Source organism: Carassius gibelio, chromosome A2 (assembly GCF_023724105.1).
Source record: "Carassius gibelio isolate Cgi1373 ecotype wild population from Czech Republic chromosome A2, carGib1.2-hapl.c, whole genome shotgun sequence".
NCBI lineage: Eukaryota > Metazoa > Chordata > Actinopteri > Cypriniformes > Cyprinidae > Carassius > Carassius gibelio.
Genome location: NC_068372.1, coordinates 4464662 through 4480595, shown reverse-complemented (window position 1 = coordinate 4480595; position 15934 = coordinate 4464662). Strand labels below are relative to the sequence as shown.

The 15934-nt window shown below is 36.5% G+C and overlaps 1 protein-coding gene across 1 annotated transcript; it reads left to right on the top strand.

The window, feature by feature from the left end:
* Positions 1 to 248: 248 nt before the first annotated feature.
* On the top strand, positions 249 to 15725 carry LOC128024119 (laminin subunit alpha-3). Its single transcript, XM_052610696.1, has 31 exons — positions 249 to 523; positions 1197 to 1307; positions 1410 to 1525; positions 2130 to 2210; positions 2751 to 2845; positions 3466 to 3519; positions 3635 to 3786; positions 4651 to 4761; positions 5222 to 5333; positions 6665 to 6832; positions 6923 to 7116; positions 7208 to 7324; positions 7992 to 8146; positions 8301 to 8442; positions 9211 to 9310; positions 9421 to 9537; positions 10246 to 10416; positions 10509 to 10651; positions 11280 to 11462; positions 11577 to 11725; positions 12298 to 12460; positions 12575 to 12702; positions 12892 to 13048; positions 13147 to 13257; positions 13349 to 13491; positions 14086 to 14203; positions 14304 to 14441; positions 14692 to 14822; positions 15124 to 15255; positions 15391 to 15498; positions 15593 to 15725. The coding sequence occupies exons 1-30, from the start codon at positions 296 to 298 to the stop codon at positions 15482 to 15484; spliced, it is 4014 nt and encodes a 1337-aa protein (XP_052466656.1). The 5' UTR covers positions 249 to 295; the 3' UTR covers positions 15485 to 15498; positions 15593 to 15725.
* Positions 15726 to 15934: the final 209 nt, after the last annotated feature.

Below are 15934 nucleotides of genomic sequence, written 5' to 3'. Positions count from 1 at the left end.
ATGTGCTTTATAAGTAGTAATAAACAGTCAATGTGCTGGTAATATTCATGCTAATAAACAAAGTTAAAAGTGAGAATTGGTCTAAAGTGTCAGCAAATCAGCTGTTGGTGATGTAGTGTTAAAGTGCTCGGGTCTTGCAGTGCATGTCTACAGCTCGTCGTGACTCAGTTTCCTGGTTGATCTGCGGTCGTGCGTCTGTGACTGATTCACGAGTGAGTGCTCGTCTGGGGCGTTTCCTCCCTCTTTAAGAAGAGTACCTGAGCTCCACACAGGTTATTTCAGACGGATCGAGCGGATGGGAATGACAGGATCAGCGGTTTGGAGGAGTGCAGCACTGAGGGCCCTTGTGTTCGGGGTCCTGCTAGTGCTGGTTTGTGCAGGACCCAGACCTGAACACAGGAGCACACAGCATCAGAGAGATCAGGCTCAGACTCAGAGAGGTCAGAGCGATGGACAGCGCGTTCACTTCCCTTCTCTTCATGACACACAGCGCGTCCAGATCCCTTCAGTGGACGATGCACAGGTAAAGAGAGATATTCCATGCATTTGTGTGGGTTATTATTGAAATGTGATGGTGGATGGATTGAGTTTTTGTTTAGTTTTCACTCAGAAATTGCTTGTCGTTTCGCAATTAATTCCAAAATTGGCAAGTAACACATTGAAATGTGTAATTTTGAACTATATATGAAATGGTAATTACATGTAAAATTTACTATTTACAATTCTTAAATCACTTTTTATAGTAAATATTCTTGTTTTGTACAAAGTGTAGATTGTGATTAATACTTCTTACTCTTTAATTTAGACTTCTAGAGTACCAAAGTCATGATTTAAAATATATGCCGTTTTCTTTCTGTCAAATATGTTCATATGTGGATTAATAATGTGTTTATTTTTTTATTTTTTATGATGATAACTATGTTTTATATTGAACTTGAACTCAAATTAAAATGAAAATGGATATAAAAATCAAAATAAAAGTGATCAAAAATAATAATAAAAAACCATAATAGTATCTCAATAATACTCAAATAACACTGTATTACATTTGCACATTTTTTCATCAGTTCAGTTAAGCATTTCATATGTTTTGTGTTTTTCTCACTCACTCACTATTATTATTATTATTGTGTGTGTGTGTGTGTGTGTGATGAGTTAACTGACTAATTTAACCAGCCCCTGTTGTCTGTGGTCAGGGGTGTCCTGCTGGTCACTATCTGGACAGAAGCGGTGCGTTTGCTCGTTGTGTTCGCTGCTCCTGTAACGGCTTCTCGAACGAGTGTGAGGAAAACACCGGCCGATGTCTGGTAATAATGCGCTCTGTCTCTAGTATCGCAGCATGGATCTGTTGCCTGTGCACACATTCATTCCTCTGCTTCACTCAGTAACTCAAATGCTGTGTTGAACAGAACTGCCGGGACAACAGAGCAGGGGATCAGTGTGAGCGCTGCAGAGACGGCTTTTACTCAGACGCAGCGCACAGATGCAGCGCGTGCCCGTGTCCTCTCAGCAACCACGCCAACAAGTAAGACTCGCATCTGTGATGGAAAAGATACGACTGTTTGGAGACGAGAGACACTGCTGGCAAACATTTTGATATTTATGGCTTAGATTTATGGATATTGAGTGACACCGAAGTGAAGACTGGAGTAACGATGCTGAAAATACAGCTTTAGATTACAGGAATAAATTACAGTAAATTAACAGATATTCACAAAGAAAACAGTCATTTTAATAATATTTCACAATATTTACTGTATTTTGATCAAATGATGTAGCCTTGATGAGCTGAAGTGACATACAGAAATATTATTATTATATATTTTATTTTTCTGATTTATGGAGTGATAAAAAGATTAATCCAAAATCTCCTCTGTCCTATATCTCCAAAATTGCATATTCAAACATATCATTTCAGACAACTTGTAATACAATAATAATAATAATAATAATAATAATAATAATATATATTTTGAATTTACTTTCATTCTTAAAGTAATCATTAGCTGGTGAAGTCAGTTGATATCCATTAGTTAAATGAATGTTGTGCCTCCTGTTCATTTATTTTAATTTACCTAACACAATCAGATTGATGTTGTTAAGTGTTGGTGTGGCGTCTCTTTCTGCAGCTTTGCATTGGGCTGCACTGAAACCGATGGCAGACTTCTGTGTCTGTGTAAAGACGGTTACACCGGTGAAAGATGCGAGCGGTGAGTGATTCACTTTCCCAAAACTGATCTTTCTATCAAATATCATACACTGCAGTATTTGTGTAAAAGCTCACTTACACTGACAAAAGCTTTCACTGGGGCGGTAACTTTTCCAAAGGCACACCCTAAAGTGTACATATTAGTGCCTAAAAGTGCAAAGGCGCGGTAACAGCTTTTGTACCTTTTTTTTTCTGAGAGTGTGTGTAATCTGTGACTTCACATCCCTGCTCAAAAGACAAGCTTAGACCAACATTCATTTCAAGCTTGTCCAGGCTTGTTCGTGCTGATCAGGTTCTGGACAACCAGAATGTGTTTTCTGCTGAAGCTGGATGTTCAGTTTTTGAGCGAACACTGACCGAACGATGCACAACTAATGCTCTGTTCACTCAAAAACTGAGGTGCATTGGTTCAGATCAGTGAGGAATATGATCACTCGGTTGTTTTAACTGAAAAAAGAAAAAAGTCTGAATCCAAGAGTTTAATAATAAAGCAAAACAAGAGATTCACAGGTGGTTTTGAAAAGGCTTGTTTGATCCTCAGATGTGCTCCGGGATATTACGGTGATCCTCTGGTCTCAGGTGGACGCTGTCGTCTGTGCATCTGTCCTGGGAGCCTGTGTGACTCCAAGACTGGAGGTGTGTGTGTGTGTGTGTGTGTGTGGGTGTGTGTGTGTGTGTGTTATATAGCGCTTCATCATGGCTGAACGGCACATTTCATCTCAAAATGATAGTACTGCAAAAAAAAAAAAAAAAAAAAATTAAACATCATAATGCATTTGGAAGTTTTGTTTTTGAGGATTTATTTTGTAATAGTCCTAGCATTTTTTAATGACTAGTTATTTATTTATTTATTTTTATGTAAAAAAACAAGACAAAAACAGGAATAATTTAATATCAGTACAACATACTCTTTGTACAATAATGAACATTTTTGAATGTGAATAAATTATAAATAAAAATTATGATAGATAGATAGATAGATAGATAGATATAGATAGATAGATAGATAGATAGATAGATAGAGATAGAGATAGAGATAGAGATATAGATAGATAGATAGATAGATAGATAGATAGATAGATAGATAGATAGATAGATAGATAGATAGATAGATGCATTTTTTGAAGACACAAATAATATTGAGATTTTCTCTTTTTAATGGTTAATTTCTTTCTGAAGTCTATATGAATGTTGCAAAGGAGGACTGAAATAATCTTGAATAAGTTCACTCACAGCATGTCTTGTGTCGTTCACAGTGTGCAGGAATTCTCTGGAGCTCCAGGACACAGACACAGAAGAGCAGTGTGAAGGTAGAGGGTTTCACACACACCCCAGGCTTTCACTCTTTTGTGTTCAGTTCCCCTTTGCTGACTTGTGCTGTGCTATTTTGTAACGGTGTGTTTTTTATTTTTATTTTTTTTTCAGAGTGTGATAACTGTGCACAGACATTACTGACTGGTCTGGAAAAGCTTGATATTGAGCTGAGAAGAATTAAAGATCAGCTGGATCTGGACTCTCTCAGACCTTCATCAAAAGAGCATCTGAGGAAGCTTGAAGAAGCCATCGCTGCCACAACGGTATTCCTTCATCTCCTTCTGTAGTTTCCCTGATTTCTCCTGACTTATTCCTCAATATTCTGTCCTGAGAAAGGATTTTTTATTTATTTGTTTATTTTTTTAATTGACATTGTAAGTAATATGATGGAAAGTAAAAGTTATAACTGCACATAGAGCAAGTGAGACCATGTTAGGGTCTATTACACACACACACACACACAGTTCTGTTATTAAGGGCTGTTGCATGAAATCAGTGGGTGGTTCAAAATAACATAACGTTTATCATTTACATTAGAATCCACATCAGGTCTCTCATCAGCATAATGCACAGAAAGTGCTTTGAAAAAGCTTTGCCGGCTGTGCTTGTGTGGAGTCTGGAACATTCTGTGAGCAATTTGGTGATTCAGCTAAATGTACAGACATGACTGAACACTCACAGCACCTGAAAGGGGTTTTCAACCACTAAGCCTTAAAAAAAAAAAAAAAAAAAAAACTTTTATATGTAAGTGTAGTCAGCAAAGGTTTCCTTTACTGTAATAAAATAAATGTACGCATGTCTTGTATTTGCATTTCATAAACGTGATCCATTGACAAAAATATAATTTTTGTAATTTTTATTTATTTATTATTATTATTTTTAAGAAAAAAGACTTACATTTAGTCTTTTGTGTGTGTGTGTGTGTGTGTGTGTGTGTGTGTGTGTGTGTCGGTCAGTGATGTGTGTGTGTGTGTGTGTCTGTTTGATATTTTCATAATGCAATGATAATAACGACCCAAACATTACTAAGCGACCCTTTTTTTGTAAATGCTGACTTCAAATGTTTTAAGAACATTCTTCAAAAAAATCTGATTGAGCTCTTTATACTCATGATGTTTTTCTTTCAGAACCTGGTGAACACATTCAGCTCGACCGTCAACAGTCAGGTGCCTAACGTTAACCAGCTGGGACAAGATGTTACTAATCTGGCCCAAGATATGGACAGTCTAAAAGAACAGGTACTAGAAGATCATTTTTCTGAAAACTAAAAAAAAAACAAAAAACATGCAGATTCATGCAGAAATGTGTTTATAATCAAGTGAGAAATCCCATACATCAAAAAATATTTTATTTCAAATATATTTCATGATATACAAAAAAAGGCAAAAATTAAATATGTCTAAAATATATTAAAATATATTTATGTAAATATATTTTCTTATTTTTAATATATAATAATAATAATAATAATAATAATAATAATAATAATAATAATAATAATAATAATAATAATAATAATAATCTTTAAAGCATTAAAAAATAAATAAAGCACCGAAATATTTCAGTCCAAGAAAATATATTCACATTTCACATTTGAAGAGAAATCATCATCAAGAAACATTTTGTTTATCCGAGATCTCTATGTTTTCATTACACTTGTTGGAGATCAAATAATTCATCGAGCTGTTGTATGTCCAGGTCAGGAAGCAATCCGAGGATTCACAAAAGACACTTTCTAACGCTGAAAACAGCCACCAAAGAGCAAAAGATCTGGACACAGAGACACAGAACCTCCTCAGAAAAATACAAGGTAAAAACACACACAGATTTGGGGTTTGTATTAATAATAATGCATTGCCTGTAATTGTGTGGTAGTGTGCAGTGAATGAGGACAGACACGCTTGGTAGAGATGCTCATTAAATTGTACAGCATTTTTGTTAATAAGTCTTCTCAGAAAAGAAGCTATAAAGCAGTCACCCTTTAACATGCTACTAATGTGCACTTTTAAAGTACTGATATGAGTAAATAAGGTACTAAGATGCCGTGGGTTTGTCAGGCTGGGTTAGCAGTGCTGCTTCTGTGTGCTGTGTTGATAAATGTGTGCAGGTGTGGTGTTTTCTCACTGCTGAGGATCAGGGTGACTGTAAAGCAGGCCTGTCCTGACAGATCCTGTGAACAATCACATAATACACTGACCTGAGCTGAATGAATGAGCCACTGTTCCAAACGGACAAGATTTATTTCATCCCTCGTAACACATTCAGGTTATTTTGACCAAAAAAAAAAAAAAAAACTTAGTTTTTAGTAAAGGAACAAACTTGGCAAATTCGCAAAACCCTCCAAATGCACACTATTTATTTATTTGTTCAGTCAATTATGAATTTATTTTTAATTTTTTCTTCAATGATACACTTTTTGTGTTGAGGTCATTTTCGCCTCTAGTATGGAGCACCATTAGTGCCAAAAACACATTTTCCATGAAGTTATATTAATGTGTGTGTGTGTGTGTGTGTGTGTGTGTGTGTATATATACTGAGCCTTTTCCCCATTTCTCACACACTTTTGGGACTGAATTTTATTGATGAACATGATTATGTATGCCCATTGATGAACCATTGCTGCATGAAAAATGTTTCACTTTTAACATCTGAAAGTGAAAGTTAATGCAAGTAAAATCATTTAATAAAATTAATGTAATTTATTTTGTTTGACATTTGGTAATATTTGTTGTTTTGCTAGAAATAAATATGTAGGTTTCGTACATTTGGACTGTTTTCAATTAACCACCAGTTCATAAATTCAATTGAATTGAATTAACTTTCATTTATTCCACTGGGGTTTATTATGGTTTATGTGTAATTTGAAAGTTCTCTCTTTTTTAATAACTTAAAAAAGACCTAAATGCAGAAATAACATGGTAATAACACATTAATGTTCAAAAACCACAACATTCACTCATTAATAAGCAACTTCTCATCAACTTCTCAACAACGTCTTATTACTGAATGAATGTGAAAGATGTGAAAACATTTCAAAGTTCTGAATGATACTGTGCTATTACCGTGATATTACTGCATTTACCCCTTTATTAGATGTAATAATGAGTATTGAATGATATATGTACTGTATTTGTTCTTCAGAGCTCCTGAAGCAGCTGATGGACTCAAACAGCAGTGGATCAGCTCTGGCCAACGCAGATTTAGCCAAACTCCTGGAACAGTCTGAGAACATGGTGAAGGAGATGGAGAAGAGAAGCTTCAACGCGCAGAAAGATGCAGCCAGAAAAGAGCAAGCTGAAGCAAACAAATGTACATTTACTCTTGATTCAGCCTGTGCATGTCCAACACGTAATCATTACCGACCATTGCAGTTTTATCACATTTATGTTTTCATTGCAGTTTTAGAGAATGTCAAAACTATCATAAAGCAGTGCGATGAGAATGAAGCGGCGTCGAGGCGTGTTGACGATCTACTGAGCAGCTATGAGACCAAGCTGAAAGAGTTAGAGGATTTGCTCAGACAGGCGGATAATATGGTGAAGAAAACCAGCAAACAGAACGACATCAACGCTGAAGGCCTTAAAGATATTCTGGTAAGAATCAAGAACGGTACAATCCTCACAGCACAAAAACACACATAGCAAGAGAAACTGTACATTAGATGTTGTTGTTGTTGTTTTTCAGAAACGAGTGAAAGATCTGGAGCGTGAGAGAGACCTCGTCCAGGATCAGATCGCTCTTGCTGTGAAACAGCTGAAAGACACTGAGGACGTCCTGAATATGTTCAATGACAGTAAAGAGGTAAACCTTCAGAAACACATAGACACAAACATATTCCCAAAATAATAAACGATATTTAGCATATATGAAGGCAGATTGTGTAGGCATGCAATTCCCACATAATGCCACAATAAATGTATTAATTGTCCTAAACACTTTCATTATATATTATTATTTATTATTATAATATATATAAGAAATCATTATATTTTGTTAAGATTTTGATTAGATTTTACATTTATATTTTCTGCTTTCATGTTCATTTTAGTTAAAGTGTTAGTAATTTTGTGTTTTTGTCATTTATGTCTAAATAGTTTTCATTCATTTTTATTTCAGTTTTAGCTGAAACTAGATGAAAATGAGTAGACTGCCTTGGTAACTAGCTGAAATAAAATTTGTATATTTATATATAACTTTATTTTGGTTATTTATTTTATTTCAAGTAATGAAACAATCTAATTTGGAGAGAAATATGACCCAGACATTTCCTCATAATAGTTACCCCAGTATTGTACTTAATGTTTGAGCAATATGAATTTTTATTCATGTAATATTTATATTTAATACTATTTGATCATTTATGCATTAACTTGCTTTTCTAACTTACTGTGTGGAAGCAGTTACAGATCAGTTATGTGATGACAGTATGATGATTTCATTGGTGACAAATCCTCTCATGATCCCACAGGAATACGAACAGCTTGCAGCGCAGCTCAGCGGAGCAAAGACCGAACTCAAGGATAAAGTCCAAACCATCTCACACGCCGCAGCCAAAGAGAAGATCGTGAAACAGGCAGAAAAACACGCAGAAAACATGCACAAACTGGCCAAAGAGCTGCAAGAGTAAGACACTTACACACCTGTGTGAGATCACCTGTGTTTTCCCACGTTGTGTCGCTTTCACTTCGATTTCCATCTCATATTTGTTTTTTCCCCCAGAGGGAAGAGAGTATGCTGTTGATGTGTATCATATAAGTGCTGTTTTTGTCCTGGACAGGGCTGTACAGAATGTGAGTGGGCGCTCTGGTGTGCAGACCGCTCTCTCTGGGATAGAGGCGTACAAAAACATCACCGACGCTGTCAACGCTGCAGAGGAGGCGGCGAAGAAGGCCAAAGAGGCGGCTGACAAAGCACTCAATGTAGGAGACCTCGCCAAACATGCTTGAATATCACAGTTAGGATACATGCAGCGATCCTGGAAAATGAGCGTCATTGCACTGGATGACAAAATCAAACCATATAGCATTTATTTTAAGACATGCCTGGAAAAAGTTAATTAATTAGTAGCAAAATTGTACAGAGTTTTTTTTTTTTTTTATATATATAAAATCAAGCTCAAATTTGAAACACAACTTGTTTAGACTTGTAGTTTTGATTTTCATGCAGTTTTACCTTAACTCAGTTAACTTTATATATAAAGTTAACTGAGTTAAGGTAAAACTGCATGAAAAGTTAACTGAGTTAAGGTAAAACTGCATGAAAATCAAAACTACAAGTCTAAACAAGTTGTGTTTCAAATCTGAGCTTGATATTATAAAAAGTCGGGATTTAAAAAAAATTGGGTTTATTTTTTTATTATTTTTATTTAATTTGAATATGGACATTTAATTTTCAGGTCTATGCTTAAAAAGTAAATGGTGGAAATTAAATGGATCATAACTACTGTATAAATACAATTTAGTACAATACAATCGCCTAAAAAATTAAAATTGTAAAGAAAAATATATAATCTAAATGTAGTACTAAACTACATATAGTAAATTAATGTCAGCGTATTAAATAAATAAATTGATTGGTTATTGGTCACTTGAGGGTTAAATATGACTTTGAATTTTTAAACACTTTTTTGGAGTCAGTGTATGATGCCAAACAAACATGTGTTGATTATTTATTTATTTATTTTTCAGGATGTCAGTGAAGGGGACTTGATCAACAGGGCAACAAATCTGAAAAATGATGGCAATAACCTACTTAAAGATGCCACAGATGCAACTAAAGATCTTAAAGGTTTGAATGAATTTAAAATGAAAACTCTCCAAAAATCAATCTACATACTGAATCTGATTTTCTATCATCAGTCATTTGTTATTTAAACACTGTTATTCTGTCTTTCCCAGGAGCAACCAAAGAGCTCAAAAATCAGAAGGAACGCCTGCGAGATGCTGAAGAGAAGAAGAAAGCTCTAGAAAAGGAGCTGCTCTCTGTCCAGGGGGGTTTGAAAGGAATTCAGAGAGGTGAGAAAAGAGTACTGCTTGACATACAGTATGAGTCTAAGTACAAAACAAGCCTATGCTATACACACCACAAGTGCTGACATGTTCGATTTCCATATGGAGGATTGTTTCTAATGCAGCTTCCTTTACAAGACTAGCTTAAAGGGACAGTTCACACAAAAATGAAAATCCTGTCATCTTTTACTCACCCTTATGTCATTCCAAACCGGTATGAGTTCTGTTGAGCACAGAAGAAGATATTTAAAAGTTAACAGTAGACAGTGACTTCCATAGTATCTTTTATTTCTATACTATAAAATTCAATGGCTAAAGTCAACTGTTTATTACGGAGCCCCGCTCATGACATGCAAGACAAAATATTAGGCTAAATTGTGTACTACCTCAGTGTACTAAAACATGCACACGATTACTATTGTGTTCCCTCAATTAGGCAACGTAATAGTAAATCGAGGGAACGCAACAGTAATCGTGTGCACGTTTTAGTACATTTAGGGAACGAATTAGTAAATCGCGCGCACAATTTATTTATTTTTTCTTGCATGTCATTTGCAGGGCTCCGTAGTTTATTACACACATTGATAAAAAATATCTTTCTTTTTGGTTGTCTTGAGGGTGAGTAAATGATGACAGATTGAACTTTTTTTGGCTGAACTGTCCCTTTAAGACATGGATATGTTTGAAAACATGCTTTGTTCTGTCTGATCATAGATGACATCGGTAACATTATCGACGCGGCTAAGAGAGCAGCAGCGGAAGCCGATCGCACCACGAGTGACACAATGAACCAACTAAACGACATCAAAGCAGAAGTTACCAAGATCTCTGTTACTCCGTCTGTCTCTAACATCGACAGTGTTCTCGATGATGTGGAACTGACCGGTAAGTGCTGCCCTGTTGTTATTAATCTGATTCTTCAACTAGTTCCTCTGTAACTTTATTCTCTTTCTTTCTCTGTTCTTTCCATCTGACAGTCAAAAATGTGAGCGGCTCCATCCCATCCCTGCTGGATAAAATAAAAGAGATCAATTCTCAGATCAGCGCCGGGAACAACGTGTCTGATAATATTAAAGAGATAAAGGAGCTGATCGAGCAAGCGCGAGACGCTGCTAACAGAGTAAGATTCATTTGATATATTCTACACTCTAAATTCAATCCAGTGAAATAGTACATTGAAAATAAAGTGTCCCTGCTGAAGTCTAAAGTGACATTACATTTTTCAAACATATCTGAATTTAGAAAATCATCTAAAATATGAGTAGAAATAATTGTCACAAGATATACGGATTGAAATGAAGATGCTGTCAGGTTTTTGTCTTATGCCTTTTAAAAGTGAATGCATTTATAAATGCATTTATTTAATCTAAAACAGTTAAAATAGAGTTGAATCTCCCTTAAAGACACTCTCAAGATGTTCAAAAGTTTCAATCCTCTGCTGAACTCAAAAGAATATATTTTGGAGAATATTGTTAACCAAACAGTTAATAATAAACCTCACTGACATCCATATGATTTATTTATTTTTGTCATACTGTGGAAGTCAAAAGGTACTTATATTTTCTATTTAAGTACTTATATGTACACTTTAGATACTAATGCATACTTTCAAGTTACTGATATGCACCTTTTTGGGGTAATTAAGGTACGAAGGTGTACTTTTTGAAAAGGTTACGCCCCAGTGACAGCTTTTGTACCTTTTTTTCCTGAGAGGTATGTTCTCTTCTTAATGTTTCGATCTCTTGCAGATTGTTGTGCCTATGAAATTCACGGGTAAAGGGCATGTAGAGCTGCGTCCTCCGCAAGATTTGGACGACCTGCGTGCGTACACTGCCCTCACCCTGTCGCTCCAGAGACCTGAGAGACCCGGCCGGCGGCGCCGCCAGATCAGGGATGACAATCTGTTCGTGATGTACCTCGGAAACAAAGACGTGAGTGTGATTTTACTGTGCATCAACTTCAAATCATTCAAATCTTTTCAGGCCAGCTCAGGTAGGGTCATTTTAGCTTGAGCCTCCTAATGCATTCGTTAAATGTTCTCGCAGGCATCCGGAGACTACATCGGCATGGCTCTTCGCAATAACATCCTGCATGTCATTTATAAACTCAAAGGAGAGGAGTACGATATTGAGGCATCCAGCATCACTGAGTCCTCATCTGATATGGCTTTCTTCGACAAAATCGACCTGTACAGGTATAGTAACATGCATAAAAAAAAATAATAATAATTTAGGCAGAAACAGTTTGGTTTGAATCCCATCGTTTCTCCATTACTCCCTGGAAGCTGTGTGGTGTTCCTGGCAATAAAATGAAAAAAAAAATTCTCAGTATTGTATAGAAAGTGTGTTCAATTAGATGCAGTGAAAGTGAAGTTGACTGCAGTATTTTTATTTCTCTCTGATTGTGAATCTGTTTGTTAGTGTCTCCTACAGCATCTGTAAAGGATCACCTATGCATTCATCTCTTTCCAAACCATTTCCGATATAACCCTAATATATAATCTTTCCAATATAAATGCATGATATCTTAACATTATTTAAATATCAGCTCTGCATTCATTTATATGCAAACAGCTGTGTTTTGTCACAAATAGCTTTGGCTAAATATGCTCAAGTTGTGTCTATTTAAAGGAATGAAGTATGTAGATTTATAATTTCTTGCTTATGCTCAAACTAAAACAGTGGCACATTTTGGTTACTAATAGTGTCAAATTGCATTATATTTTATCCACTATATGTGCCATTTTTCCCTCCATATGTCATCTAGAATTTATCAAGATGCACAAGTTATTCAAACAAAGCAGTTCACGTCGATCAATCCGAAGCAGGCGCAGCTGACAGAAAACCTGGGTGAACTGACACGAAACCTGCTGGATCTCAGTCCAGATAAAGTGGTCTTCTATGTAGGAGGTTATCCGGATGACTTCACGGTAAATATGAACTGTGTGTGTGTGTGTGTGTGTGTGTAATGATGTCTCTTTAATTCTCTGTGCATTTTTAAATACATATTGGTTTTTAAAAAAGAGCATTTCTCTCTCTTTTAGCCACCAACCTCTCTCAGATATGGCAAATACAACGGCTGCATTGAGTTTTCCACCTTCAATGACAAGTTCATCAGTCTGTACAACTTCAAGAACGCGGTTGATATTAACTTAGAAACCCCTTGTAAGAGGTAAGCTCTCAGCTTGTGAATAGTGAGATGCCGATGCACTAATAAGTGAGAATACAGTATATTCACAGTGTAACCAATAATCACAATGCATGTACATATTCAGAATAGTGTTAAAGAGCACATTCAGCATGAATGGAAAACTAGACTGTGCATTGTGACAACATACTGTTCCTGTTTCTGTTTGCTCAGACAAATCCCACTGTCGATCTCAGACTCGGATTACTATGAAGGCACCGGTTACGCCAAAGTCCTGCTTGAAAGATTCCCCAACTATCTGTCCATCAATCAGAAAGTGGAAACGAGAGCTAGGGATGCTCTTCTGCTGTATTTAGGAGACGAGGAGGATGTAAGAATTTGTTCTTACCTATTGAGCTTTTTCTGATGTGCCTTTTTATTTTTATTTTTTTTGAGATTTTCATCCTTGTTTTCTTCATTCCCTATCAGGACTTTTTCTACAGCGTCTCTCTTGAGAAAGGTAACGTTGTTCTGCGTGGCCAAAACAAAATGAATATTTTGGAGCCCGTCAGAAGTCAGGAGGAAGCAAGCCTTTCTGCGGTAAGGAAGAGCCAAGATGACTTTCTTCTTTAAGATGTTGTACATAGTCATGTCAGTCTCAATTAAATCGCACTCTTTCATTTGCACTCAGGCAACAGATGTGAAAGTTTTGATAACTGCAGGAAGAGAGTTTAAAGTCCGAGTAGGGAACATTGAGGTCAAGAGGACGGACGTCATTCCACAAATGTTCAAGCACTTCTACGTCGGCGGGATTCCCAACTCTTTGCGTGAAAGGTCCGTGTCTTAATGTCTTCCCTTTGCAGTGATCATGAACTGCATTTTTATTTGCATAATTTATAATGTTCTCTAAGGTCTGCTTACAATATTAGCAAGAGTTTTACGTCATAAAAACATCAGAATTGAGAAGTAACAGGCTCTTTTCTGTCCTGTTTTTGAGCCTTTCTGCAGAACTCCCCATTCAAGACTCTGAATTGAACAGTTTTGAACAGTTTTGCATAATAAAACAATAGTTGGACACTGCTGTGATGTACTCTTTTTTGGGCCCCAGGAAGACTAGCAACCGCATTGTGGAAGCTAATGGGGATCCAAATAAATAAACAAATAAACAAATAAACTCTGCAATCAACATGGGTCATTTGGGATAAAAACATATACATTCTCAGTAGCCCTCATATCAAACAATCAGGAGCAGATGATGCAGTAGTGATTACGTTTATGTATTGTGGCATTGGACGTAATATAATCAGATTCAGCACCCTGACAGTCAGTGTTGGGGAACATTTATTTTAAAAGGAATGCATTACAATATTGTGTTACTCTCTAAAAAATTGTATGATGTTTTATTCATTCTGAGTGACTTTATTATAGATACAACATCACTATCCCGGCTCTGAAAGGCTGTGTGAAAATCGGCACGGCCGGCGGCTCCACCCCGAGCGTTAGAGAGAAAGTGGGCATCGGCAGAGGATGCACTAATGAGCTACAGGTAATCCAGCTAATCTTTCATTGATTACATGTAAAGGTAACATGCTAGCTTGGTTTCTTCAGCATTCACACACTGAAACATCCATCCTGCTCTTTTCCAGATGGTAAGGAGAGCTGAATTCAGCCTCGGCAGCGCACTGGAGAAACTCCATGAGGACTTCAGCTTGGACGATGTCGGTCTTTCTCTGGGCTTCAGAAGTACAAAACCAGACGGCATCCTGCTGCAGAACAGCAAAAATGTGCGGATCTCTTCCACAGATGCACACACTATACGGCCAAATGCATGCGCACTCTCTTCTGATTAGAGGGGTTGTCTGTTCAAGTAATCAATGCTAAGAGCTTGATTCTCATGTGGATATATAAAAATGTTCAGAAGTGACAGATCTAAAGCCTTCTGTTTTAAACAAAATAATCCTGGATCACACTGTGGTTTTATAGAAAACTTGCATATCACGTCTCATATTTCTCACTGTGGTTTCTCTGTGGCAGGGTAAAGACATGGAGCTCTCCATGGAGAACGGATATGTGCTCCTCAAATCCCAAGGCAGCGTCTGGAAATCTACCCAGCAGTACCAGGATGGAGAATGGCATTATCTCACTGTTTCTGGTCAGGGGCAGAGGTAAGATTCATTAGCCTGGGAAAACAGATAATTTGAAACGGTTATATATTTTTGCCTGATTGCAGTTATTAATATGATTCGACAAAACACAATATGATTAGAACTGTAACATTTGCATTTTGTAACGTTCACGTTTGGTAAAAATAATAATTAAAAACAAGTTATAGCCAAAGGTGCTCATTGAATTAAACACATTTTTAAAAAAATACTCCATATAATTATAAATATAGACTCATGTAATTTTAAGCATTTGAAGTTTTCAAAATTTTTCCTTCCTTACTGATGCTTACCTTTGTTTTAGCCTCGAACTTCGAATCGATGAAGAAGATGTTGGCCAGAGAGTGACGGGATCTTCATCTAGACTGTATTCATCCAGTGTAATCCTGGGAAAAGACAACTTTAAGGGCTGCATCTCCAACCTTTATCTGAGGAGGTCATTATTTGCAACAACTTTCCATGTCTCCACTAGCTTAAATGCCCTCATATACCTATATTTACAATGTCTCTGGGTTTATAGCAGTGAAAGTGTGTGTGGTGTCAGCTCATGTGTGTGTTTGTGTGTTTGCAGACCTGATTCTCTTTACAGAGCGGAGGATCTGAGCGCTTACTCTTCCACAGGAGACGTGTTGTTGAACACATGCAGCGCCACACGCAATATCTAGCAGCACAGCTATCAGTAGGTTGCTTTAATATCACGATTAAAACAACATGACAACATTGTGTTTTGATTGAACAGCAAACTCAGTCTGTTTTGTGTTCTTTGCTTCCAGAGGCGAGGAGTATCTGACGCAGACATTTTACATGGAGATCTTTGGAAGAAATGCTGTAAAGCATTACTAACTCACTCTACCCAGCTGATGCATTTTATGTTTAATTTACATAATTAAAGATGTTTTCATTGCACATCTGTGGTAGTTTTCATTTCATGGTCACATTAGAGATATAACAAGTGCATTGTAAAACAAAATTCTGCTGTTTAATTGAGCTCATCTACATTGATTGTTTGCCTGCACTTTTCCACCACGATTCATTAAATTTACATTTATGCATTTAGCAAGACGCTTTTATCCGAAGCGATTTACAGTGCATATAATTTATTATTATTTGTTTTT

What these genes read in the sequence shown, in the direction of transcription:
- LOC128024119 (XM_052610696.1), top strand. Translation starts at nt 296, where the DNA reads ATGGGAATGACAGGATCAGCGGTTTGGAGGAGTGCAGCACTGAGGGCC. An exon ending in TTAGAAACCCCTTGTAAGAG is followed by an intron (nt 12,703 to 12,891) that starts GTAAGCTCTCAG and finishes CTGTTTGCTCAG; the next exon opens with ACAAATCCCACTGTCGATCT. An exon ending in TGCTGCAGAACAGCAAAAAT is followed by an intron (nt 14,442 to 14,691) that starts GTGCGGATCTCT and finishes TCTCTGTGGCAG; the next exon opens with GGTAAAGACATGGAGCTCTC.